The following is a 27,555-nucleotide window of genomic DNA, read 5'->3' on the forward strand; positions in this document are numbered from 1 at the left end:
CTTTCAAGTTTAATCTGCACCAACATTTTCTCCATCACCTTCTCAAGTCTAGTCAATCCACAAAACACTAAATCACACCCTGATGTGTGGAGTTTGTCCGAGGCTGCCCACTCCCCAAGGTCTGACTGTTGACACTGAAATCTTAGAAGAGCCGGTTTGAGGTGCTTTGCGGCCAGCTCCGCACTTCTCTCAGAGAGGTTAAGTGACTTGCCTTCGGGTGTGGCACACAGCGGGTCAGTGTCTGAGGGTGGAGTCTTCCCGACTCCAGTGCAGGGCTTTGTCCATCGGGCCACCAAGGTACTTAAAGACACTTCCTCAAAAGTGTCTACTTAATGATGGGTGACTAGACCTAGCCAGGTGCGCGGGGGCGGGGAGGGGGGGGGGCCGCGGAGGGAGGGGCAATCTCTGCTCTCAGCGCACCCTCTCCTCACAAACTACATCTCCCATGAGGCTATGCACGGACTGTCCTCCCCGAGAGCGGAAGTAGCCTGGGGCTTCCTCCGAGAGCTGGAAAAGTGAAGAGGGACTCTTCCCCGCCCTTGGGCTACGTTTCCGCCGCAGCCGTTCTGGTCGCCTCTGGGTAGGGTAGGCTTCCCCGCAGTCGCAGCCCCTCGGCGCCCCCTCTCTCGTGAAGTCTCCGGCCGGCCCTGGCTCCGCGCTGAGTCACGGTGGGTGGCCCAACGGGGCGGGTGCGCATGCGCGGGGGCTGGAGGCAGGAGGTCTGAGGCGCCCCCCGAAGCCGGAGGGAGGGCTTGGCCCCGGGGCGGTTACGTCCGAACCTGTGTGGTATGGGATAAAACTACCATCACCGAAGCCCTGGCCGCTGTGAAGGTGTTCAAAGATAAGCACTCGGGGGGCAGGGCGTTAGGCGAAGGAACCCCATTTTAAAGCACCCTGAACCCTTAGGGATTTAGGGGCTCCTGGGTCCTTGTCAGGGCCCGAGTACAGCATGGGAGTTCTGAGGCCCAGAGTGAATTAGACCCCCCACCACCCCCCCTCGCTGCTGCCCACTCCTGGAGGGAAGGGGTTAACTGGCCCTGGGCGGGAGGAGCCCTCGTCCCTCCTCCCGGGCTCCCCTCTAGTCCTTTCAATCCCCGCTCTTGATTTCAGACGACACCAAGAAAAAAAAAGAAAATCATGCAAGGAGACGACTCCTCTGGATAACCTGCGGCCCCGTCGGCTAAACGGCTTCCGTTGTAAGCGCCTACTATGTGCGGGGCACTTGCTCAGGGCTAGGAATCAAAGCAAGTCAAAAGAGCGTCCTTTTCCTCCCAAACGCAAAACGTGAAAGACTTAGTGGTTCATCGTCCCCTTACCCCGGTTCAGCCTAAAGTAGCTAATTTAGGGATGGGGACCGGGGTGTGGTTTAGTGGGAGCTTGTAATAAAAAAGAACCAGGCGGGGTTTTACTGGGCAGGTAGAGACCGTAAGGAAGAAGTGTGCCAGGAGCCACACGCGGTACCCTAGCCTTAGTGTAGACGCCTTCCCTTGGAAGTTTTAATCCGATTGAGGAGGGAGGGGCACAACTTTTAAAGCATCTGGGGCAAAAGCCTTCGCCAATTAATATTTCGGTAAAACAACGAATTATTTCATGATGTAGAAACTATCCCTTAATTTGTTTTTTGTTCAGATTTTCTTTACACCTGGTAGGGAGCCAGAAATGAACAGAAAAGATGTATAGTTAAATAAAAACTAGCATTTTCCTTTCATTCTCTCCCAGATTCTCATTTTTCTTTGCCAAAACCTAAAAAAACAAAAATTGGAAAGCCAGGTTTTGGATTTTCAAATCCTAAAGAATCTCAGTTTATTACCCAAAAGAATAGTTTTCCGCCAGAACTGCTTAATATGTAACCAGTTGGAGGTAGTTTATTAGCAAACCTTTATTGATTGCCTATGGTATGAGGGATGGACTTTGTCCAATGGGGAATAGGTGAGAAATAAAACCTATGATCCCTGTCCTCAAAAGAGTTCAACATCTGTTTGAGAAATCCATATATGTATTACAAGCATAAAAGCGAGAGGACATTTACAAAATGATATATCAAAAATGTAAGTGGATACATAAATGTTAAAGTAGAAAACAGTGGTGTAGTACAAGACCATATAGCACTGAGTCAGGAGGAGAGACTGGTTTTGCATCCTACTTTAAATACTGACTACCCTTGAATGATAGCCAGATAGACTGAACTCTGAGCCTCAGTTTCCCAATCTGTAAAATGGACCTAGACATTTTCTGTTGAACTTATTTCACAAGATTGTTGTGAAGTTCAAGTGAGATAACATACACAATGCATAAACCTTAAAGGTATGATATATTTTTATTATTTCTGGAGAGGCAATATGGCATTGTCAAAAGAAATCAGAACTTCGAGTCATGAGATATCCAAGTTCAAGTTACTGCTTTATGGTTACTAGCTGTTCAACCACAGGAAGCCACTTGACCTATCCAAGCTAATTTCCTCATTTGTACAACATTGATGATAATACTTTAAATGTCTCTGGATTGTTGTGAGGAATGTTCTTTATAAAGCTTGAAGTGTCATTTAAATGTTAATTAATATTGATATAAAGGAGTGATCAAGGTGGAGGTAGGGTAGTCTATCAGGCACTTCTTGGACAAAATGAATTCTGACCTTCAAGAGTTATAAAACTAGAATCACACACTTCAAGAATTTCAGAGTTAAAGGGACCTTTAGTGGCCATCTATCTTGTACATCCCATACCTGAAAAAAAATCCCCTTGACAACATTCCTGTCAAGTTAGGGAAATGTTCCAAGCATGTTCCACTTTTAGATAGCTTAATTCTAATTTGCCTGGAGAGAATATTGAGATGTAATAACTTGTGCAAAGACAGACATTAAAACATTTTGGGCAAACAATAGTAAAAAGATTGGTTTGCTTGGCAAAGATTAAAAGGTTGAAATTGGAGAGGTAAGGTAATATGATTTGATGGATACCCTTCAATGAAAAAAGATGGAGGTTGTATTTTATATTAAAGACAATGGGAAACTACATTAGATTTTCAAGATGATATAAAAACAGCACATTGCTTTGTACATGGTAAGCTCTCAAATAATTAATTTTCTTGAAAATTATTCAAGCAGTTATCCCCATGAAAGCATGAATATAAATCTGAGAAAAAAAGATGGCCAGAACTGAGGAATCAGTAAAGAGAGAATCAATTAGGGTAATAACTGTGAAAGCAGATCAAAAAAAAATTTTTACAGAAACAGAAATAGTTGAGTTTAGTTTTGCAGGAGTAAGCTGCATAATTTTGCTGCCTTAAGTTTTTTTCAGTATTATTTTATATATTATAGCCAAAGTCATCCCCTAATCTCACAAACTGCAGCCTAACCAACTTTAGATGCTTCTTTGAAACGCAAAGCTTTCTTGATCTCTGGTGACAAAAAGTTTTCTGATTATCAGTCTACCATCGCCATATTCTTCTTATGTAATAATTATCCGCCTATAACATTGTTTTACTACCTGTAGTGTGAGACCAGTTAAAATTAACTGCCTAAAAATAGATGGTCCCTGATTTATAAATAGGTCATTATTCCAAATGTTTATCATTTTAGAAATAGGAACACATTTCCACATAGAAATACTGATAATAGTAATAACTCACATTTATGTAGTCCTTTAAGTTTATAAATGATTCCTTTCAAAAAAAAGGTCCTATTAAACCCAAATAGACCTGAAATTGAGACAGTATGAAATACTGAATGGAGTACTGGGTTCAGATCTTCTCTGATAATAGGTATGTGACTCTGGAAAACTTTGTGTCTTAGGTAACTAACTACCAAGGTTTATCTTTGAAGTTATAAATAGGTTGCTTTGCTTTGGTGAAGTGAGTTCCCATAGGGGAGTTATTTATGCTGACAAAATCAGAGATTTCTTCTATAGTCATGTTTACCCCCCACCTTCATTTGATAATGCCATACCTTCAAGCTATGCCTTTCACTGCTGAGCACAGAGGAAAAAAGCCTTCTACACTAGCTGTTTACTTATTTCCCACTCTTCGACTTATGACATAGTTTCCTTTTACTCATTAGAGGACAAAAGCTTTTCTGCAGGGTTACCAGTGATTCATTTGCTACATCCTTTTTTTTTTTTTTTTCAATATTCCGTTTGACTTATCTGCAGCCTTTGTCATTGTTAACCATCCTTTCCTATATCATCTCCTCGATGGGTTTTTATGCCTGACCCCTCTCCTTGTTTGGCTGCTCCTCAGGATCATCATTTATCTATGTACCCCTGGCCTCTTCCCTGGGACCCTTTCTCTTTACTTTCTTGGTGATCTCATCAGCTCCCATGGGTTCAGTTATATCAGGGTTCAAGTACTACTGCTTGACATATAATGTTCATCACTTAATCACACACGTATATATAGTACATATTCCAGAATAGGCGATATTGATTCATTTACATGTCTCAAAGTGAGGAACGATAGAGCTCATAGTTACAAAATTCTGTAAAGCAAAATAATAACCTTATAGTCATAGAAAAGACTCAGACTACATTAAGTCACATTATATGTAACCAGCCTTACAATATCATGGACAAATCACTTAACCAATTTAGGTCTGTTACTCATCTGAAAAATAAATAAGTTGAACTAGAGTAACCATAAGAGTCTTTTTCAGTTCTAAAGCTGTGATCCTCTTAAGCATTCTGTCCAGCCACTCCCATTATATATTTTGCATTTAAGTTTAATAAGTACCTTATGTTTATATGTACATGCAAGTGCATGCACATACACACATTCATGCATGCATTCATTCATTTTAGTCCGGACTTACGATTTCATTAATGAAAGAGAACTCCCAGGGGGGGAAGTTTCTTCAACCAATTTACATTAGTAACTTCCACAATTTAGAGCCTTTGATTGTTACCTGGGAATACTGAGAGATAAGGTAATATACAAGGGTCACAGCCTGGATATATTAAGAGAGAGAATTTGAATCCAGTTCTTCCAAACTCCAAGGCTTGTTCTCAATCTACTATATTATACCTCCTCTCCGAATTTATATAGTGCTTTACAAGTCACTGCTATATGTTGTTATATGCCTTAGAACAACCAGTTGCTATTACTATCCTGTATTTGCAAATGAGGAAATAGAGGTTCAAGGAGCAATTTAAAAACTTAACATAAAAGCCATAAAGGCTATAAAAAGAAAGACCACTCCCAACAGCAACTCAGTACTGAATACTGTGTTATTATCATTCCAAAGAAGAGAAGTGACGCTATATCTTCCTCTCTTCCTTGCAGAGGCCAGGGATTATGGATGTAGAACAATTCATGTACTATCAGAAATTAATGGTGATGATTAATTTAGCTGAGCTTTTATCCCCTTCTATTTTAATTGTTGGTCAAAAAAGCCTTATGAGTGGAGGAGGGGAGAAATATATTGGGAAATGAAAATTATGTAAAAATAAAATATATCAATAAATTAATTTTAAAATATCCAAAGGATGTAAAATTAAATTGTTTTTTACATAAATGGAAGATTAGAAGCAATTTTCTTTTTAATTAAAATGGAAATTTTGTATTTTAAAAATGTAATGGTTTATGAGCACCAGAATTTGGAATCTTTGTACTTTGAAGTATTTACAAAACTGTAAAGCATAATGTAGCAGAGAATTTCTCATTATCAAAAGAAAGAACCTTTAGAAGTTTGTTTTCCTCAAACCTATAATCTATCTGAATAGAACCCCTTTGACAGTAGCTGCCCCATACTTCTTTTATGTTTTGTTTCTTTTTAAATAGATTTTTATTGATATATTTTTACATCGCTTATATTTGCCCCTATATCCCTTCTGCTTGTCCCAGAGAACCATCCCTTATAAAAGCTGAAGAAGAAAGATGGAAAAGAGGCAGAAAAACAGATCAGTATACTGAAAAAAAAATACATTGTATGCAGTGTACCACACAAGTCCCTCAATACATCTCTAAATAGTCCAGCAAAATAATTAGCCACATGGACCACATCTAAATCTGTATGTCAGTTTCTGCATTTTATGTTCATTCCCTGTCGGGAGATGAATAGCTTCATTCTTTTAGACTCATGGTTTATCTTGGCATTGATGAGAGTTTCAAAAGTTCCAAAGTTACTTTTCTCTATAGTGTTGTTGTCACTGTATAAATTGTCTCCTGTATCCCATCACAACCTCTGCAGAGGAGTTGGAGGAAGTGTCTTCTCATAATTTGTATTTGTGACCCAATTTATTCTCTGTAATTCTCACACTCTGTTACAGTTTTGTGATTGTTTCTATTTTATAGTTGTATATATTGCTTTTTCTGACTCTGCTTATATCATTTTGCATCAGTTGAAGTAATCTATGTTTCTCTGAATTCATCATATCAATTGTTCTTTATAGAACAATAGTATTCCCTTACATTCATGTGCCACGTTTTTGTCATTCCACAATCAATGGGGCAGCTACTTTGGTTTTTGCACTTTGCTAGCTCCGAAAGTGTATGTGGAACCTTGCTTTTTGTCAATGGAGAACATGCCTAGCAGTGGTATTTTAGATTCAATAGGTAGGGACATTTTATCTGCTTCATTTGCATAATTCCAAATTCCTTTCCAGAATGATTTTATTAATTCACATCTTTCATAACAATGCATTAGGGCACCTATTTTTCCATACCCCCTTCAATGTTGACTACTCCCATCTTATGTCATCTTTGTCAATTTTCTGGTTTTGTGATGAATCCTCAAAGTTATTTTGATTTGCATTTTTGTTCTTATTAGTGATTCAGAACATTCTTTGATTTAGTTGTTAATACGTTCACAGTTGCTCTTTTTGAGAATTGTGATACCCTTTGACCCCTTGTGTGTTGAGGAACAATTTTTTGGTCTTAAATATTACTGGTAGTTGAATACCAAACCGTTGTAAGATATATTTGACAGGGGTTTTGTCGTTGTTGTTTTTCTCCCAACTTAACTCCTTCCCTTCTTACTCTAGATGCCTTCATTTTCTGTGTACAAAAGCTTTTCAGTTTCATGTAATCGAAATTATTTTATCTTTTATAATTGCCTCTATCTCTTGTTTGGTTAAGAACTTACCCCTATTCATAGCTGTAAAAGGTGTATGATTTACTTGTCTTCTAATTTTTTTATAGTATGATTATAATATTCAAGCCACATATTCATTTTGAATTTATTGTGGAATAAAGTATGATGTTGGTTTAAGCCTGATTTTTTTTTGCCAGACTGCTTTTCATTTTTCCCTCTAGTTCTTAGCAATTAAGTAATTCCTTCTTCGATAATTTATGTTTTTGTATTTATTGAACACTGGGTTATTGAGCTCCATTATTTCTGATTTTCTTTTGTCCAGTCTATTCCATTGATCCACTTTTCTGTTTTTGAAAACATTACTAAATGATTGTGATGATTACTGCTTTACAATATAGTTTGAGGTGTGGAAATGCTATTTCCCATTTAGACCTACCTTTTTAAAAAGTCATTTCCCTTGATACCCTAACTCTTCCCTCCCCACCATAAATATTAGACTGGTTTGTCCTTAAAAAGATATTTAGACTTTCTTCTTGACTGACTCAGAGAACTAAAGGCTCAGTGTTGATATCATTTTATCATATCCTAAGTACCGAGCAGCCAGGAGGAGCTTCTAGGGCACTCTGGGCTTGTGGGAAATGGTGAAAGGCTTGGGCAAAGGAACTTCACTCAGCTGAATCAACTTGAGATGTCTTCAGTGTCTGTTCTTGTTGATATCCTTCTCCTGCTGTGGCTAAGTAAATCTCTTTTAGTTGACTGTTGAATAACCTGCTGGTCTCATTTTGTTCAAGTTTCAAACTTAAACTACCTAGTGACTGGCCTGAGTTCAGGATTAACCCAGAACATCATGTTTATTCAGAAATATTTCTTAGCCCTGGTCTGAATATACTTAAGAAGTGCTGGGAAAGACCTTAATAATCATCTAGGCCAACTTTGCTGTTTTATAGTTGAAGAAACTGAGGCCTAGAGAGGCTAAGTGTAAGTAGACTTTCCTTAAACCCCATATAATGGCAGAGTCGAAAATAGAACCCAGGTTCTCTGACTTCATATCCTTCCCCCTACAACACAGCTTGCAAATTAACAATTAAGAACAATAACTACTTCTGTCTCAAATATAACTCTTCTAAAACTTACTCGATCTTAGAGAACTGAGATGGCCAAAAAATTACTCACCCTGTAGCCCTGTGAACTGAACTAGATTAGTCCTCAGTGAATAGAAAGTCTGTCATTAGACCCATAACTCAGAACCCTTCTACTTTGGGAGGACCCAACTAATGGCCTGAACTGCACGCCATAAGCTTTGAGAACACAGGGTTAATGCCTAGCCACAAGGAGGTGTCAAATTAAGACTTTTATTGTAATAACTCACACACATAGTGTACTTTTTAAAAGTTTACAAGATACTTCATAACAGTTTGTGAGATAGATAGTGCAAGTATTTATTTTCAACTTACAGATGAAGAAACTGAGAATTAATGAGTTTAAGTTCCTAACTGCATAGCTTGCCCTCTTTCTTTGATACGCTGCCTGTCTGAAATTTCCCTTTTCTTTTAAAAAGGGTCCTAATTAGATGAGTTGTGAATTGTTTTCCTACGAAGTAGTTTTCATAACAAAGTTAGACCTGAAAAAGAACTAAGAAATCTTCTAGTCTTACAACCTCTTTACAGAGGAGAATATTAAATCTTACTTAGGTGACTTACCCAGGGTCACATGAGTAGTAAGAAGCAAAACTGGGACTTACTATGCTTTCATATCACTTTCTAGGGATTCATTTGTAATTTGAGCTAGGATTCTTCTCACCGAGGAATAAAATATTTGGGCTGAAAGTGAAGGGGGAAAGAACAAGCATTTTATAGCATATATTATGTGCCAAGCACTGTGCTAAATGCTTTTTATTTTTAAACAAATATTATCTCATTTCACCCCCACAACAACCCTGCAAGGTAGGTGCTATTATTATCTCCATTTTAAAGTTGTGGAAACTGAGACACATAAATTAAGTGACTTGCCCAGGGTCACACAGCTAGCAGAGGTATCTGAAGCTGGATTTGAATTCAAGTCTTCCTAACTAGTGCTTTAGTTAAGGGGTCCCCTGAACTTGTGTTTTTGAGTTACCACATTTTCCAGAAACACTAGACCCAGGCTCTGAATGTGTCAAGGATAAAGGCACACCCTGCCCCCCCCCACCCACAGCTGCCATAATTTGTTGTTTGCACCCCAAGCTGAATTCCCTGTGTCTCCTTGGGAGGCAAGACTGACATCAGCCAATCTGGGAAAAATGCTTGTGCAACTGGGGTCATTTGCTGATAAGCAGACCCTCCTATTTTCAGAGTCTATAGGTTTCCAGCAGAAAAGAATGCCATCACCTTGCTCCTCCCCTTCGGGAGAAGTTCTGCACCTTCTCCCTCCCATACCATGCCCTTTCCTGTTTTCTCTTCCTCCTTTTGTTGTACTATCATAAATATGCGAACTTCTGTAACTACTGTGAACTCTTTGGGTTCCACATGCATTTTCATTTCTCTTGTAATAAACCTGGTTTTCACGTAAATCTCTTGACATTGTGATTGCCTGTTGACCCTAAATCCAGCACTCTATCTACCGTGTGCCACCAGCTACCTCTAAGAAGAAAGAAATATTTTCGTGACCCACAATCATGTGAACAATTTAAATGCAAAAAACGTATGTCACAAAAGGGTTGTAAATGTTAGACTGGCAAATTTCAGTCTTATTAAGGATAAGGATCACATATAGCTAACATAATTCTACATACTGGTAAGTACTAAATGAATACTGAAGTGATTAAACTGAATTCCCTCTCTTAAAACATTTGAATGTTAATTGTTTTTATATTACTAATTGATACATAGGTAACAATAATCAATGCATAGTTTGATACATTTATTTTGTTTATTTTAAAGGACAGAATGGCTTCTTTTAAAAGAAATCTCAGACAAGAACTGGTTTCCCAGTTTCACTCTTTAGCTGCTGAAGGAAACATCACCAAGTTACCAGGATTCCTCAGTCAACATCCATTTCTCATAAATGAAACTTCTGAAAATGGTTGGACCGCCCTAATGTACGCTGCAAGAAATGGACACCCACATGTCGTTCAGTTTCTGTTGGAAAAGGGGTAAGCATAGTAGCAAATAGTTTTGCATTAAAATAGATTGCAGCCATATTTGTTTCTTGTTAGAGATTGTTTAAAACACCCTGTCCATTCATATACAAACATAGTTTTCCCATAATATTTTTAACATTGGCCTGCTATATTACCGAAAAATAAGACCAAGAAATATTTTAGTATAATCCTTCAGAGAGAAAGGTATTAAGAACGTAATACAAATAATAATAGCTTACATTTGTATAGCACCTACCATGGGTAAAGTGCTCATTATTTTCTCATTTGGGTCTCACAACAACTCTGGGAGGGAATTGCTATTATTATTCCCATTTTACAGATGAAGAAACTGATGCGGACAGGTTTCGTGACTTTTCCAGAGTCACACAACGAACAAGTGTCTGAGGCCAGATTGGATCACAGGACTTTATGCACAGTATAATAGAGGAATACTTTTCACATCCTCTCAGTTTTCAATAAATAGTTATCTAAGGTAGAACACAACATAAAAAAATGTTCTGGAATATATGCCAGGGTTTTCCAAATTTTCTGAGGTACTTTCTTTGGAATAATCCTTAATCAGTTAATCAACAGACTTATTAAGTGCCTGATATATGCCAGATATTTTGCTGGTGACTGGAGATACAAAGATAAAGATGAAAGTCCCTGCCCTCAAGGAGCTTTTGTCTTGGGAGATAATACACACACACACACACACACACACATATGTGTGTGTGTGTATATATATATATATATGTGTGTGTGTATATATATATATGTATTCTTGGGAGATTATATATATATATTCTTGGGAGATAATATATATATTCTTGGGAGATTATATACATATATATTCTTGGGAGATTACACACACACACACACACACACACATATATATATATATATATATATATATATAAGAATATTCAGAGTAAATAGAAGGTCATTTCAAGAGTAGAAAAACTAACAACCAGGGGCATCAGGGAATTCCTCATGTAGGACATGATACTGGAACTTAGCTTTTTTTTCCTAAGAAGCACAGGTAAAGAAGGAATACATTCCAGGCATGCAGGATAGCCTATGCAGAGGGGCAGAGGTGGGAACCTGGAGGTGGAATTTATATAGGACCTGGACATAATGGAGCAGACACAAATTAAACATGTTCACATACATTCTTGTGGAATTCTGGAGCAAAATACAAAAGAATACTTACATTTTATGTGCTTAGTATTTAAGCAATGCTCTGAAAAATTATAAATGTATGATGTTTTAAAGTTTTATTCATATGTTAATGCTTTTTTAAGATTTCCCCAGCATAGCAACTAGTCTCTAATAATTAAATATAGAAGGATGTTACATAAGATGGACACTGAAAACTTTTTGTTATATGAGTGGGCAAAAATATTGTGCTTACTGCTTTCCCTCCCAATTCTTTCCCTTTTCTATAGGTGTGACAGGTCCATTGTCAATAGATCAAATCAGACTGCATTGAATATTGCTGAGTTCTGGGGCTATAAGCATGTAGCTACCTTACTGTCTAATGCCATGGGTGTTCAGAAACCATTTTTCCTGCTCAATAAAATGGAAGAATATGAAAATTATTTTAGCAAGACACTCCTAGACAGGAAGAGCGAGAAAAGAACAAATTTGACATGGCTATCAATTAAACAAAACCATCCAGACACAGTCTATATCCTTTTCTCAGATTTAAGTCCATTGGTTACGTTGTCTGGCCAACAGCCAGAAGTGAGGCTTTGTCGCTTGAACTACATACATATAAAAGATTATTTGACCAATCTTGATAATGTTATCCTAGTTTTTCTTGGGGTAGAACTTGGAATTAAAAGAGAATTAATTAACAGTAAGATTGGGGAAGACTCAGATGAGGAGGAAAAGGATGGGTTGGTTGCTTGGTTTGCCCTTGGTATAGATGCCATCTCTGCCGAAGAGTTTAAACAAAGACATGAAGACTGTTACTTCCTTCATCCTCCAATGCCTGCTCTCCTACAGTTAAAAGAAAAAGAAGCTGGTAAGATAAAAATTTTACCTCATCATTTGGGGCGACTGACCTGGTTATTAGAAGAAAACAGGGCTGGTTACTCTGTAGCTCCTAAGAGGGGATCTCATGTAAACAATATGCACCATTTGTGCCTGGCAGTGACATAAAAACAATTTTATTAAAGGTTTCCAAGCTGTATGAAAAAAATCTTTAGTTATTCCTGTCTTGGACAGCTAAAGAAGGTTTATGTGGTTAACTTCAGAGAGCTTCTGTGTCCATGTTCCTCACCAGGATCATTTGTTCACAAAGATTATACAAAAGTTGAGTATGTATAATTTGGAAACTGCTTATATAGTAGGACTATAAGAAGGTTGAGTTTATTAGGTCAAAATGAAGAGAAGGTCTAATTTTCTTTCATTATCTGTATTTGAGAAAGAAGTTAGCTTATATTATATTAGAAAATGCTGACCAAAAAAGAGCATATTATCGTTATACTAGCCATATAGATATGTTTTTATACTTTAGAAATGCTTTATCATTTCCCTAACTACGAGTACTTATGTTATGTCTTTAAGGGGTAGTAGCCCAAGCAAGATCTGTTCTTGCCTGGCATAGCCGATATAAGTTTTGTCCGACATGTGGAAGTGCAACTAAAATTGAAGAAGGCGGCTATAAAAAAGTATGTTTAAAAGAAGACTGTCCCAGCCTTCAAGGAGTTCACAATACATCCTACCCAAGAGTTGGTAAGCCTTTCTTCTTACATTAAAATTTTGGATATTTCCTTTGCACAAGTATGGGGTATTATAGATGTGGAATATTGCATATGCTGTTAGACATAATTGATGTATTGATTGGTGTTGCTATAATGCAACCCTTTTTAATTTTTGTTACATCGCTTGGATGGGGTAGGGAGAGAGATATATTGGGAAATATAGATGATGTAAAACAAAATTTATCATTAAAAATAAGATTAAAAACACTTTGTCTAACTAATATCATTATAAGAATGAATCATCCAGTTAGGCAAGTTTACCCCTTTAGGATTTTTGTATCATAGAATGTTAAAACAGCAACAAACCTCAGAGACCATCTCCTCGTCTCCCTATTTTATAGACCGAAAGCAATTGAAGGACATTGAAAGAATAGAAATAAATGTTAAGTGACTTGATGAACATCATACAGGGTAGTTAGTGGCAGAAAGTCAAGACCAGTATACTTCTGACTCTTCATGTGGTATCTTTTATCACATATTTAGGATGTAAGAAGTTTTATGGGTAGTATGTAGGATCTCTTACTAGGTAATTTCTGATAATGCTCTTTGTTAAGAAAGGAAAGATGGGAAATTTAAGTGCCAAATCTTTATTTTAACCATGAGTTGAAGACCCTTCTAAAAAGTTATGTACTTCTCTGCCAAATTAAGCAGAGGATACTGAACATAGTTTAACTTTTTATTGACTCAAGATGGTCATTAAGAACCACCAGTTATTATTATGCCAAAATAGGATGATGTCATCTGGGTCTGTTGAGGTATGTGTTACTTGTACATTAAATGACTTCAGACTGCTGTACTTTTTGAGTTCTTATATCTGAAGCAATATAGTATAGTAGATAGAAGGCTTAGCCTTGGAATCAGGAAGATCTGCTTTCAAGTACTCTTTCAGACGTATACTATCTCTGTGACCTTAGGCGAGTCACTTGTTAGTACCCTAGATAACTCTATAAGGCTCTAAGTTTCATATAAGTACCAACCAGCAACAGTAGTACCTCTTCATATGGTGGTACTTGAGAAATCACAAGTCTAGTCTCTATCTCTATCCATCACCTATAGTATTTCTGCTTCTTTTGTTGTTGTCTAACTGCCAGTTATTACTTCTTGCTGCCATCAGTGTACCTCTTGCTAACAAGTCATTTTCCACCTCCTAATTTGCTACTTCAAATCTGCTTTTGACTTGGAATGTAGCTCAGAGCTTGTTAGAATTGCACATAGAATGAAAAAGAAAACAAAAGAAATAAAAATATTTTAAAACAACTGTTCTGCATGAAAATTTGAGTAAATGTGCATGAGTAAATGAACGAGCTTTAGAGATCTCTTTAAAACTATTCTGGCTCCTGAAAAACCTCTTTTGCTAACAAGCTGTGGAGTTTGCTGAAGAATCCTAGGATAGATGAGATTTTTTTTCTAATATTTTTTAAAATTTCCTAAATGTCTGAAGTAAATTTAATGTGATATCAAGTTAGATTTTAAAGACCACTTTTTTATTTTACTAATGTCACCTAAACCCTTGTCAACCCATAGAGAGCTCTCTGCCAAACCCTTACATCATATATCATTCTAGAAACATTTTGTTTCTGGTAACTTCTAATTTCTAGTGGCTATAAGGACAACATGATATAGTGGGTAGAGTGCTGGACTTGGGAGTCATGAAGACTTGGGTTCAAATCCCACCTCTGATACTTACCAGTTGAATAACTATGGACAAGCCTCTTAAACTCAGAGCTTTCGATTTCCTTATCTGTAAAATGGGGATTACAACATGATAAAACTCCAGTGAGATAATATGCGTGAAACTTTTTACAGATTTTAAAGCACTACATAAATGTCAGTTACTATTCTTGTACTTATCCTACTATGCAGAGTCATTTTTTAAGTGATCGTGAAAACTCCTGCCTAAGCTTTCATTTATTGATTCTAGATCCAGTAGTAATCATGCAAGTTGTTCATCCTGATGGGAACAAGTGCCTTTTAGGCAGGCAGAAAAGATTCCCTCCTGGCATGTTTACATGCCTTGCTGGATTCATCGAACCTGGTAAGACTTCTAGAAAAAGGATTTTTTTTTACAAGTATTTATACTATTAAGTGAATTTTTAAAGCTCTAGTTGTCACAAGCTAGGATACTTGAAACATTTTTATATTAATATATTTTAAAACTTAGACCTTCCATATTTTGGTAAAATCTTTTCATTTTTCTTCTTAGTAATTTCTATTTGTAAATTCATGTCTATATGTATATGCATCTAATAGATATGTATTAAAAGAAAAGGATATCATAATAACCAGGTTTCAAAAATACCTTCATAATCATAATCATCTTCCTCAAATATTAATTTAATAAATTTTATTCTGTTCAGAGGTAGTACTCTCAGATATTCTCCATTCTAGTAGGAAGGGTTTTGATCTGAAAAGAATAAATTTAGTTACCTAAAAGCATGTGTAATTAAAGAATTTAGATAATTTTCTGAATTCATCCCTAATATTTTTTGTTTTGTAAGATGGAAATTATTTATGTCAAATGTTACAATACTCCAGGAAACTCTTAAGGTCCTCTTTAGGGTCTCTCTTCCCCATAGTACTCTTCGTTTTTTATATACACACAAACACACACACACACACATATATACATGTATACATATATGTATATATGTATGTGTATATATACATATATATATATATAATTTTCTCTTGCAGCTTACTTTGATGAAATGTATGCATTTAGATCAAGTAACATTTGTAGTGGTGCACCCTGTTAATACATAGTAGATGTATTTCTAAAAAATTTGGGTAAAATTGAATTATTTTATAGGAGACCATGCTACTTAAAAAATCTTATTGTTGCTTTTTTTTTGGGTCAAAACAAAGTATTATTTTCTCATTTACCTTTTCTATAAACATTTTTTATGTTGGATTTGCCTAAAATGAATTGCTTTATATTCTATAATGTACCTTCTAACAAGTATGAAAGAAAATTCAAGCCCTACAAATCTTATCTCATTACTTTATAATCTCATTCATTTGAGTACTCCCTCCTATAGTGTGGATCACAACCAGAGGTATACTTGGGTAGGTGATATTCCCTCTCCAAGGTCTACCAGTCTATAAGCTATACTGTAAAACTGAATGACTACCCCAACTACTAAACCTGACCACTACTAAACCACAGACCACTTCTAATGTCCAGTTGTTCATTGCTTTTCTGGGACCCACTTTTCCCCACTGACATGCTCTCCTGTGTGCTATCTCACTGTTCTTTCCCTTTTCCCAGAAGTTAGAAGAGAGGTGTCAAAGATCAGGAGTCATTAGCTTTGCCAAGTAATTGTGGGCCAAACTCTCTGACATATAAGACACACCTTGTCCTAGTATCCAACCCAGGGCACATTATCTTTTAATAATAAACATCTGGGATTAACGACATGCACTAGGCCAGGTGGGATCCTAGGCTTCCCCACACTTAAGTAAGCTCTCTTCTTTACTTGTCTGCATTCTCCCAAGATTCTAGAATTTTTAGTTGATAACTCTTGTTAAAACCCATCCTTTCCTCCTCATCCTATGCAACGCTTTTCCATTCCTTCACATACATCTTCCACTAGGGGGCCACTCAACTTCTTGGAGGTCTTCTGGATCTCTTGACATTGATTAGATATCATTGGAGCATGTAGGCTGTCCACTGATTACTTTTACTCTATACATGATGAGCCCACCTCTATCTCTAGTTATTCATCCATATTGATAATACTTTATGCTACCTCTCCTGTGTAATTCTTCATTAATAATATAGCCTATTCATGCCCACCATGTACTTTTTCAGTTACCTCCTAGGTGATACAAAACTTAATTCTTAAGAGACTGGGAATTTTTTTATACATACATTAATTGGTTACTGTCTTACAAACCCATTTAGTTTTAATTGATTCTCACTATATTTTGCTTTCATCCTTAAAAACTACCTGAGGTCTCCCTTTCTTTCCTCAATTATAACTTGATCCAGAGTCCGAAAGATCCCATATACCCCAAGATCACAGATAAGATCTTTCACATCCTCCTCATTAGCAAACCTTACGTATGTAGACATTCAAATCCTATATATTTCCTTCCCCTCAAATTGTATAGTGTGCAAAGATCCCAAAAACTAAATCTAGACGTAGAAGTATAAAGTAAAATCTAACTTTCCCACCAGTAACTACCCTGGAAGCTCCCTTCATCCTCCCCTGATCCCCAGCAAAAGAAAGGGAGCATTTGTAGTACATTTCAGAGATAGGTCTTTTTCCTGTACAAAGCAGGAAAGCCATCTTAGGAACTGCCCAGTATCCATGCAGACTTGGAAAAGATAGCAATAGCCCTCCCGTGTCTAGCCTTCCTGAGACCTCAGGTGGCTTTGTAGAACATCCTTTAATAGCTCTGGCACCTATTTTTTTTAATAGGAGGTGGGGGAAGATCTCCTTTTCTCTTCCCTGTCATGAACACTGGCTTACAATATAGTCACTCATTTGAAGATGCCTTTGCCACCAAATGTAGAAATTATTATGGGTAGAAGAAACTGAGTAATTCTCCATATTTAATACTCCTTATGTTCACAGAGAGTCATCATTCACATTGTTGAAATTAATTGCCTTAATTTACTAACAAACTGGCAGTGATTAATTTCCCCAAAGAAACTAATCATTTTCTGTGCCACTCATCCTGCCCCCAATACCAGTTCCTTCCTATTGGTAAGAATTAGATCCAGAAAAGAATTTCTCCTAAAGGTTTTTTCTACCTTTTGAAAGGTGAAGTTAAGGCAAGTCAAGAAACTATTAGCTGGTCTGTTTTGGGCTCTTCAACTCCAATGGCAATATGGATACTTGAAACTTCCTCTAACTACTGTAACATGACCCTGTGACAGTCAATTGATCTGTTTCCCATATTCCTTATCTATACCTTCTCTTTGTCCAGGTGGCCTATTTGACAAAGTTACTTTCTGTCTCTGTGCCCGAAGTGGCGTGAATATATGATGAAGTAATTGACACAAAAAGACAAAGACATGGGGCTAGACGAGTCATATAGTCAGGGTATAAACTCATTTTAATGGAATTACTGACAGTATTTTATAGAGGTTAATTGCTGAGTCATCCAGACTTCAAAGAAGAGTGCAGTAAAGCATTGGTTAAGTTTTTTATCTCCTTGTTCCTAAGAGTGAGACACTTTTTCCTCAAGGCTAACCAAATTGAAACATTTGTGTCCTCTCTCATATAGATAACCAGACTGAAACATTTCTGTCATCTCCTATGTGGGTGATCAGTGACAAAGGCAGGTTTTCTTTGCCAAGTCTTCGTATCCTAAAACTGGCCTTGCCATGCATAGACCCATTCTCAGTTGACCCTACCTTGCAGAGGTCCAAGAGGCCTAAACAGGATATAGCTGGCTCCGCACATGTCTCCATTGATTTTCACACTTTCTACCATGAGTCTTTCTGCAGGTTCCAGAGTTTCCTGACATGGATGTGTCTTCTTAATATACGGTGCTGTCTTCCTAGGTTGTTTCTTTTGAATGAGGTATAACCAGCCAAAGCTGTATTCCGAGTCATGGCTTTTATTCCACCAAGTCATAATGATGTCTGTGCAGTCAGATTTCCATAGGACTTTTAGTCCTTATTGCTTGACACCAAAACTTTAGGCACTTGTGTATATATACATTTGAGACCACAGGTTTTACACCCTCAGATTTCTCAGATTTTTGTTTCCTGTAAATGTCTGAGCTCTTTTATATACACTCTTCCTCCTTAGAGTAGCATAGTGGAAATACTTAGTCATTTTTCCCCTGCCAACTTGCTTGTTAAGTTTAAAGCTTTTAAAATTAGATTTCTAAGACTTTAAGGAAATTAATCTTACCAGTTTTAAATCCAAATATTGACATGGTTTAGAGGTGCTGGGACCCCAAAATGTCAGGATACGAGGCAGAGTTGCCTGGGATGAATTCACACGCTCAAATTGTCTTCCAGTGAAGTGGCAAAGTTTATTGTGACACCAGTAGAAACAGGTGAGGGTTCTTAGGGAACCTGGAAGCTAGTGAGGATGGGGTTATGGCTTATACAGAAAAGGGATAGCGTTATGTTAATAAAGTATGTTAATTAGGTGATGTGGGGTGGGATTAGGGAGTGGTCAGCATATGCAAGTAGTCCAGGTGCTTTGAAAGAAGGCTCCTGAGATCTGTGGTTGGGAAGATACTGGGAGTCTGCAGAGATAACTTTTTTGATATCAGACATAGAGAGGGAAAGAGTCCTTGAGGCAAGCGCCCCTATGTCTTGTACTGATAAGGGAATCACAGTCAGCCTGCAGCAAGGAAAAATTTTATCATTGGTGGGGGCTGGGGGCGGCATATGCTGGGTTACTTAGACATGGCCTTAGGGCTTTTTGGGGGTCCGGTCCCACCACGCACCCCATCAATTCCATTCCCAGGTACCATTTTCTTAACTAGCTCTTCACTTCCCACTTGGTTGTAGTCTTTTTCCCAAATGCTTATCATCAGTAATTTAATAAGAAATAACCATGTATTTCATGAAATGATGTTTCTTGCTGTCTTGGGATGCATGATAAAACATTCTAGCAACTCCTTTTTTTGCTTTCTCTAAGAAGAAACTGAGTCATCCTTCCATTTACCTTTAATTTCCTTTTAACTTCTAGTTTAATTTGTAGCCAAAAAAAAAATGACATGATATAATTCAGTCCCTCAGTCTAAAAATTGTGATTCTTACCAGTTTCTTCTGTTTTCCGCAACTCTGTCACTAAGGAATATTGTGTATTTTTCTTTGAGTCATGTATTGCTGTAGCCAAATAAGTAATCACCAAGCCCCATTCCTACTTCTAAGGACCCTTTTTATATTTACCTAGTCTGCTTCTCATAAAATAAATATGGTTTCTTGTGTTCTGTTTGGCTTTTAAAGCCTTTATATCCTAGACTCCACCTACCTTTCAAAGCTTCTTACACCTTACTCCCCAACATATATTCTTTGATCCAGTGACAATGGCCTCTTGGCAGTTTCACAAATAAGACACTCCACCTCTAGTCTCAGGGCATTTTCACTGGCTGGGTTCTAGGTTTGGAATGTTCTCCCTCTTATCTCTGCCTCCTGAGGTTCTCTGGCTTCCTTTAAGTCCCAACTAAAATCCCATCTTCTATAGGAATCCTTCTACAATCCTCCTTAATTCTAGTGCCTTCCTTGTGTTAATTTTTTCATATTTATCCTGTATATAGCTTGCTTTGTATGTTTTTGTTTGCATGTTGTTTCACCCCATTTGATTGCTCCATGAAGGCGGGACTTTCTTTTGCCTCTTTTTGTATTCCCAAAACTTAGCACAGTGCCTGGCACATTATAGGTGCTTAATAAATGTTTGTTGATTAATTAAACTATACTCAGAACCTTTCTAGCATGGTACCAACTATCTGATTTGGGGCTCCACTGGCCTAGCCTTCAAGAACCAAACATTGGCATAGTACTTTATGGAGAAAGGAGTTTTGTTTGTTTGTTTGTTTTTGTTTTTTATTAGCACCACAACAGCTCTGTGAATAGGTGTTATCTCCCCTTTTTATTTAGATGAGCTGAGTCTCAGACTTGCCTATGTTCACACAGCTAATAAATATTCAAGGTTTTTGATTCTAAGTTCAGCATGTTATCCAATATGCTACACCACCCCTGAATGATAGTGCATTTCATATTAATATCTTTGCTGTTTTTGAATATATATCGTTATACTTAATGTCTCGGTGGACAGTCATCTATCTAGCTTGTTTTCTCTGAGGGAAAATTTGCCAAATTTTAAGAGGAAAGAAGTATTGCGTCTTATGGTATAAGGTTTTTCAAATACACAATATTAGTAGGGTACAAGATAGCTAAAATGATGTAAAAATAATGATTTTCACTAGCAATAGCTTTTGCATGTGATAAAAAAAATTGTAGTTAAATAAAGAATATGGCATTTCCAGACATTGAGATAGCACACACACATACATTCTCACACACATATGTATGTATGTATACACATACATACATACATACACATACATATATACACACACATACATATATAGTGATTGTCTATGATAGACTATATCATTGGGAAAGGAACTTTCTGTGTTACCATTTTAATGCCTTGTGGATGGGTTGACAATTGTTCTTTTCTTGAATGCCAATCTAGTTTTAGACTTCTTTTTCCTGACCTTATAGTAGGCTACTGTAGATAACATTCAAAGTGATTTCCTGTCTTCTAAGTAATTCATAGTATAAAATACAATTCTTGCTTAAGGCATTTTCCTCAGCCGCTTGTTCTTTGCACCATTTGATTAGGGGAGACAATAGAAGATGCTGTTCGAAGAGAAGTAGAAGAGGAAAGTGGAGTCAAAGTTGGCAGTGTTCAATACATCTCTTGTCAGCCTTGGCCAATGCCCTCCTCCTTAATGATTGGTTGCTTGGCTGTTGCTGTGTCTACAGAAATTAAAGTTGACAAGAATGAAATAGATGATGCTCGCTGGTTCACTAAAGAACAGGTAAAGTTCAATTTAATTTCCCTCTCCTCTTGATTGTTCTCTGACTGTATCAGTTTTGGAATGAAGTAGGTAGGCTTTTTTTTTCCAGCGAGTTGATTCAATGTTTATATTAATTCACATGGTTCAACTGATTACATTGTAATTGTAAATTACACATGGTAGTAGAAGTATGTCCATTATCAACTCGTTTGAAGGGCTCAGTAAGTTCAGCATCTTTTTGAGGATAGTGATTGTCTTACTTCAAAATAAGTGCCATTTCCCTGGTCCTTCCTTAAGTGTATATTTAATAAACTTGAAAATGCAGGAAAAAAAATGTTTTTCAGATAAGAATTAAAGGAGAAATGCCATTTTCCTACATAGACTTTGTGTTTATCTCATGGCTTAACAATTCAAGTTTCCTGTAGAACAATTCAAGTTGCTTTGCCTATTAAAAAAAACAAGCATTTCAGAATTTCTGACATATTTAAAACCTAGTTTAAAAAAGGGAACCACATTATGAAAGAACACTCATGAAAACTTTTGAAAGTTCTATTCCTAATAGTGATAAAATAACAGGAAATGAATTACCCTGTTTACCTTTGTACATAAGCATTCATGTAAAAACTTTATAAAAAAACAAAACTAATCTTTTGAACACTGAATCATTTTCTCTGGCTGTCTCAAACGTATTTTAGATTTTCCCAAATAAATTAATGTGGAAACAGCTTTAGTAATTTAAAATATCTCACCCTACAAAGAAATGAGCTATAATTTCCCAAAAGTTCATAGAAGGGGTTCTGCTTCATTAATTGCTGTTCAGGTTTGAAATAAAATATAGAATCACAGAGCTTCAAAGTAGAAAGGATCCTAAGAAGTCATTTATCTTGCCTTCTGGCCAGTCATGTTATCCTCAACAAGTATTTGCCCCTCGACTTATAGAATTACACATATCAGATACCCTTTATAAGCCACTGTAAAATTCCTTTCCCCCTCCTTCATTCAGTTCTTTATCACCATTACTTCTTATTCTTGTGACTAAACACCTCATTATAGTGACAGTTTTCCTGTTTTCTGAATCTGGTTGTTTCTACTTGTCAATGTCCCTTCAAAATATGGCACTAAAAATTGAATACAGTACTCCAGACGTGATTGCTTCCCTTGTTCTGAATCTTAGAATTCTGTTACTGAACACAACCCACGACTGAGGAAGAATTTTGGCCAGCACACTTGATTAATTTTGAGCGGGCAACTCATTAGAAACCCCCTGTCTCTTGCACAGGAACTGTTATATGGCTTTAGCGTCTCAATCCTATACTTTTATAGTTAATTTTTGAACATATATATCCTTCTTTTACATTTGTTCTTATTAAATTTAATTTTAACAAATTCTGTCTTTTATTCTAATTTTTATTACATCCAGCCTGATCCTTTCATTTTATATATTATGTGTTCTTCCCTGCTTTATTTCCTCCACAAATTTCAAAACACACCCACTTTGTATTTGGAGTCAAAAGACCTGGATTCAAACTCCATTTCTGTTCTTTACCCCTTCTCCTGTCTGTGCTTCAGTTTTCTCACCTGTAAAATAAAGGAATTATACTAAATGACTTCCCAGATCCTTTCCAGTTCTAAATCTATATATCTTATGGTCCCTAGTAATGGGAAGCTCACTGCTTCATAAAGTAATCCATTCCATTCTCAGAAAACCCTAAATAGCAAGACATATAAGAGTTGGCAGGAACTCAGAGGCCATCTAATCCGATTTATACCTGACCACGAATTCCTTTCACCAAAAAAAAAAAGTTAGGAAGTTCTTTCTTATATTGAGCCAGGATAACTATCCTCAAACTTTTTCACATTCATCCTACTTCCTATCTCTGGAGCCACTTCAGGTAAGTCTAATGCCTCTGGTATGTAAAATCCATCAAAGTTGCTATCTATGTCCCATTCTTGTGGCTGAACATTGTCAGTTCTTTTTTTCCAACTGACCCTAAAGTGACATGGTTTTGAATCCTCCCTTAGAAAATATTGTCCATCTAATGTGAAAATATGTTTAATATGAATGTATAAGTAGAGCCTATATCCGATTGCAGGCTGTCTTGGGGAGGGAGAGAATATTGAAAGCTCAGATTCTTCTTGGAAGCGAATGTTGAAAACTAAAAATAAATAAATGTGTTATATATATATACATATATTTTTTAAAAAAGAAAATCTCATCCAGATATCTTTCTTAGCACATTTGCTTTTCCAGGGATTCATTTTATAATGGGTGCCTGCTTCTAGGCTTGGGAAAAACAGTCATGGAGCAATTAAATATTGCTGTTACTACTTACTGTAATATAGTCCTCATATTTCATCCAAAGATGATAAAGTTATTTAACTATTAAAAGCTCTTTGTGATACAGTAAAAAATGAGAGGTATTATTTAAGTCTAATCTTGTTGAAATTCAAACACAATGTATCTTTGTATATTTGTTTTAGGTTATTGATGTTCTCACCAAAGGAAACCAACAGTTGTTCTTTGTGCCACCAAGCAGAGCTATTGCACACCAGCTAATCAAACACTGGGTTGGAATGAATTCTAACCTTTAAATTCAAGAACCTGGCTTTGCAGCACATTATTTTTTTTCTGATCACTGATTAGTCTTAAGTCAATTAGAAACATTTGGTGATCTTCTAAAGCATCAAAACTCGTGATTCATTGTAGCTTTTGGGAATTTTATCTGAGTGTTATCCATCTTAGGAGCAGAAAACAAAATTCATTTCTATGTAAGTCAAACAGTTGTCTCTCTCTAGGAAAAGATGTTTTGTAGTAAAGAAGCATGACTTTTAGGTCATGAGAATAAAGGTAAAGGATTCAAACACTAAATTCTAATCTTGGCTATTCTAACATTTCTTTTTAGTCTTAGACATATCATTTTAAATGTATTTCATTTCTTCATCTGAGAAGTGAGAATATACTGGAGATGATTTTCAGTGAGAAATAGCTTATTTTACATTTTCATCTTTTTTTTACCTTAAAATGCCTTGCAGTGTTATCACATTTTCACTTAATTATTCACCAGATTGCCCCCCACATGCACATGAAAATTCATTTAATAGCAAAAGTTATTAATATTCTACTAGCTTAGTCTAAGCTAGTCTACTCTAACCATTTTTATACTAGACTAAGACTAACCAGTGTTGCTAATGATCCCAGAGTGTCATGTTATCTTTCAAGAGTTGTTCAGAAGCATAACTCTGTAGGATATAATTCAAATCTTGAAATGAACCTAGGGTCGTAGGTGTCCCTGGGGGGAAATGCTTTATATAAAATTTAAAATTAAAACTTTTTCAAAAAGGATATAAAATAAGTTCTTGATAAATTGGTCTGTATAATTAAAAGGTACACAAGTATTTGTGTGTGTTATAAGATGTTTCCATTAGCTGAAAAAAATCACAAAAGTATATTTATTAAAATATACATTTCAACTAAATTTAAAAGTATTCTAAAGATGTGTTTATACACAAATTTATTTTAGTATCTATTTGGGAGACTTCATAGAATTTAGAGTTGGAAGAGACATAGTGATAATCTCATCAAACTTCTTCATTTTACAGATGAAGAAACTAAGACCTAAAGAAGGAAAGTAACATGCTCAGTGTCACATAGCTAGTAGTAATCTAGGATTTGATTCCAGGTTCTTGAACTGATTCACTTTTCTTTCCAAAATACCATGCTGCCTTCTGATGCTGCAATATTGTAATAGTGTACATTTTTAGACTTTTTAATTTAGATTTTTTTGCCTCATTTTAAAGTGCAGCATTAAATACATTTTGAAATTGTTTTATTAATCAATTTAGAAAAATGCAGATTTATATCACAGGATGTGACTTCCCTTTCAAGATCTAGAAAAGAAACTTTAGAAAATACCTACTCCCAAACCAAGAGAGATTAAGTGATTTACCTTGATGGTATTTTATACTTGATACACTTAGGACCTATTATTGAGAAGATATACAAAATAAACTAACACCCAAAGAACATATATCCAGAAATTAAAATGGAATTCCTTCTCTCCAAAATCAAAATACAATTTTCTAAATTTTAGATATTTATAGCACACTTGATCTAAATAAGAGTTTTTTTAAAAAAATAATTATTAGCATTGTTTGTCTTAGTAATTGATATAAATTTTAACAACATAAGTTTAAATCCAAATTAAAACTTACACAGTACATTCCAAAGCCTATTAAAGATAAGCATGTAGGAAATAATTTGCCTTTATTATAAATTATAGTGAGTAGAATTAAATTTTCCTTCCAAATAGTAAGTTCTAAAAATAGTACTTAAGTGATATTTTTAATACTTGCAGATTCTAAAAGTACATGCTGGAAATTATAATTTCCATAACATTTACTTAAGAGTGTTAAACAGCATAAGTTAATTATTTTAAAGATGTAATTATAAAATTATAAATCTGGGGATATTTTCTCAGGGAAAATAAGTATCTGAGTAATTTTTATAATTATTCTTCATTGTCCACCTCTGAGAGGTGAAAATCCAAATATAAATAGTGTAGCCAATTCAAAAAGGAGGCTGTGTAAGTACCAAATATGTATTGTTTTAAATGTATGTATTAATATATTAAAATATTTACTCATACATATCTGTTTTGTGTAGTTTTTTCCCCCAAATCTGCTGACAGATTGCAAAATGGAAAATAAATTTTAAAATGGAATTTTATCCAATGTTCAACACATTTATTGAGTACCCTACTACATAGTGGGCACTTGTGTTTTGGAAAATACAATTTATTATTCTTCATATGACTTTAGGAGTTTGTGTTAAAAAATAGTAACCTTAAAAATGATTTTCCTTGGTAAAAAGAACTTCAGGATTTTCATTTTTTCTAAATCTTGTATATTACAATAGCAGCTCAATGTTTCTGAACCTTATAGAGAATATTATGCATTCATCATAGTATATATTTTTGTTTCTTATCCAGTTTTTGCATTTTGAAAGGTGCATTTTATTGTGTCTGGCAAGATGGGGAAAGTAGGGGTGGGTGAATGCATGGTTGTGTCTAAAGCTAGCTCTTTTCTATCATCTTAAAACAGTAAAAAAAACTGCACCAAATTAGGTAAAACAATATTAGAGGAAGGAAAGAAGTCCTCTCATGAGAAACCTTTCAGAAAATCTGTTAAAGATACTGTAAAAATGAATAAATGAAAAAAGCCCTAATATGATGATGATTACTCTGGGGTATGAATAAGGGATAACTCTTGAGTAGAAAAGAATACTACCAGAACAGTAGAAATGATAAATGGAATAACCCTAAGGGTCATCAAAGTATTATAATGAGAAATTCATTGAGAGGAAAATAAGCTTATAAAAAATTTGATAGTTTAGAACTGGTTGTCAAAGTGTGGTTTATGAGACATTTTCAGTGGGTTCATGAGGTAAAAACTTCTCTTACTATTAAGATATTTTAATTTCCAGTATGGTAAATGTCAAGAGGTAGCAAAAGCTTTTCAGAGAGTGAGGTCTTCAATTTTAAGAGTATAAAGGGATACAGAGACCAAAACGTTTGAGAACCACTGGTTTAAAACAGTGGAAAATTGTAGTAAAATATGAGTACTGGAGAAGTTGCAAAATAACACCAAAATGATGGAACAACAAATATAACAAAATCTAAAGGCAGCAATACTGGAAGAATATTTAAGATCTCTGCAAACCAAAATAACTCAACCTTCAAGATAAAACAATTTGAGAATTATTGTTGTTGCATAAAAATATGACAGAAGTCTGAAACAGGGATTCACAAGACAATTTCCTGGAAATGTTGGAAACTGTTCAATAGACAGAAGTGGAAATAGTATCCAATAGAATACCCAGAACATATCAGATAGGAACCTAAATTTAACTCAGAAGTGTCGTCATCATAGAGAATCTTGCTAGCAACCAAGAAGAGGCAATTTACACTCAAGAAATGAAAGACAATCACTGAACTGTGGTATACTAACAATAGAAAGCAGTTTGCATCCCAAAATAATATATCTTACAAAGGAGAGAATAGGTGAAAAGCGATGAATCTTCTATGGGATCACAATTTCAACCGCTAAGGAAAACAGACATGAGTAAGAACTTTTTTAAATAAAAA

General features: G+C 35.9%; 1 protein-coding gene across 3 annotated transcripts; it reads left to right on the top strand.

Annotated features, from left to right (window-relative positions):
* The first annotated feature begins 388 nt into the window (after positions 1 to 388).
* NUDT12 (nudix hydrolase 12) lies at positions 389 to 26,059 on the top strand. Of its 3 annotated transcripts, none has more exons than XM_036737316.1 (8): positions 389 to 668; positions 1,111 to 1,196; positions 9,940 to 10,151; positions 11,588 to 12,168; positions 12,714 to 12,881; positions 14,832 to 14,945; positions 21,234 to 21,433; positions 23,894 to 26,059. In XM_036737316.1, the coding sequence occupies exons 3-8, from the start codon at positions 9,946 to 9,948 to the stop codon at positions 24,002 to 24,004; spliced, it is 1,380 nt and encodes a 459-aa protein (XP_036593211.1). In that variant the 5' UTR covers positions 389 to 668; positions 1,111 to 1,196; positions 9,940 to 9,945; the 3' UTR covers positions 24,005 to 26,059. The 3 variants fall into 3 exon arrangements, with proteins under 3 accessions (XP_036593211.1, XP_036593210.1, XP_036593212.1); XM_036737317.1 differs by lacking the exon at positions 389 to 668 and adding an exon at positions 684 to 831; XM_036737315.1 differs by lacking the exon at positions 1,111 to 1,196 and having other exon boundaries at positions 465 to 668.
* The last annotated feature ends 1,496 nt before the right edge of the window (positions 26,060 to 27,555 follow it).

This window comes from Trichosurus vulpecula, chromosome 1 (assembly GCF_011100635.1).
Source record: "Trichosurus vulpecula isolate mTriVul1 chromosome 1, mTriVul1.pri, whole genome shotgun sequence".
Lineage (NCBI taxonomy): Eukaryota > Metazoa > Chordata > Mammalia > Diprotodontia > Phalangeridae > Trichosurus > Trichosurus vulpecula.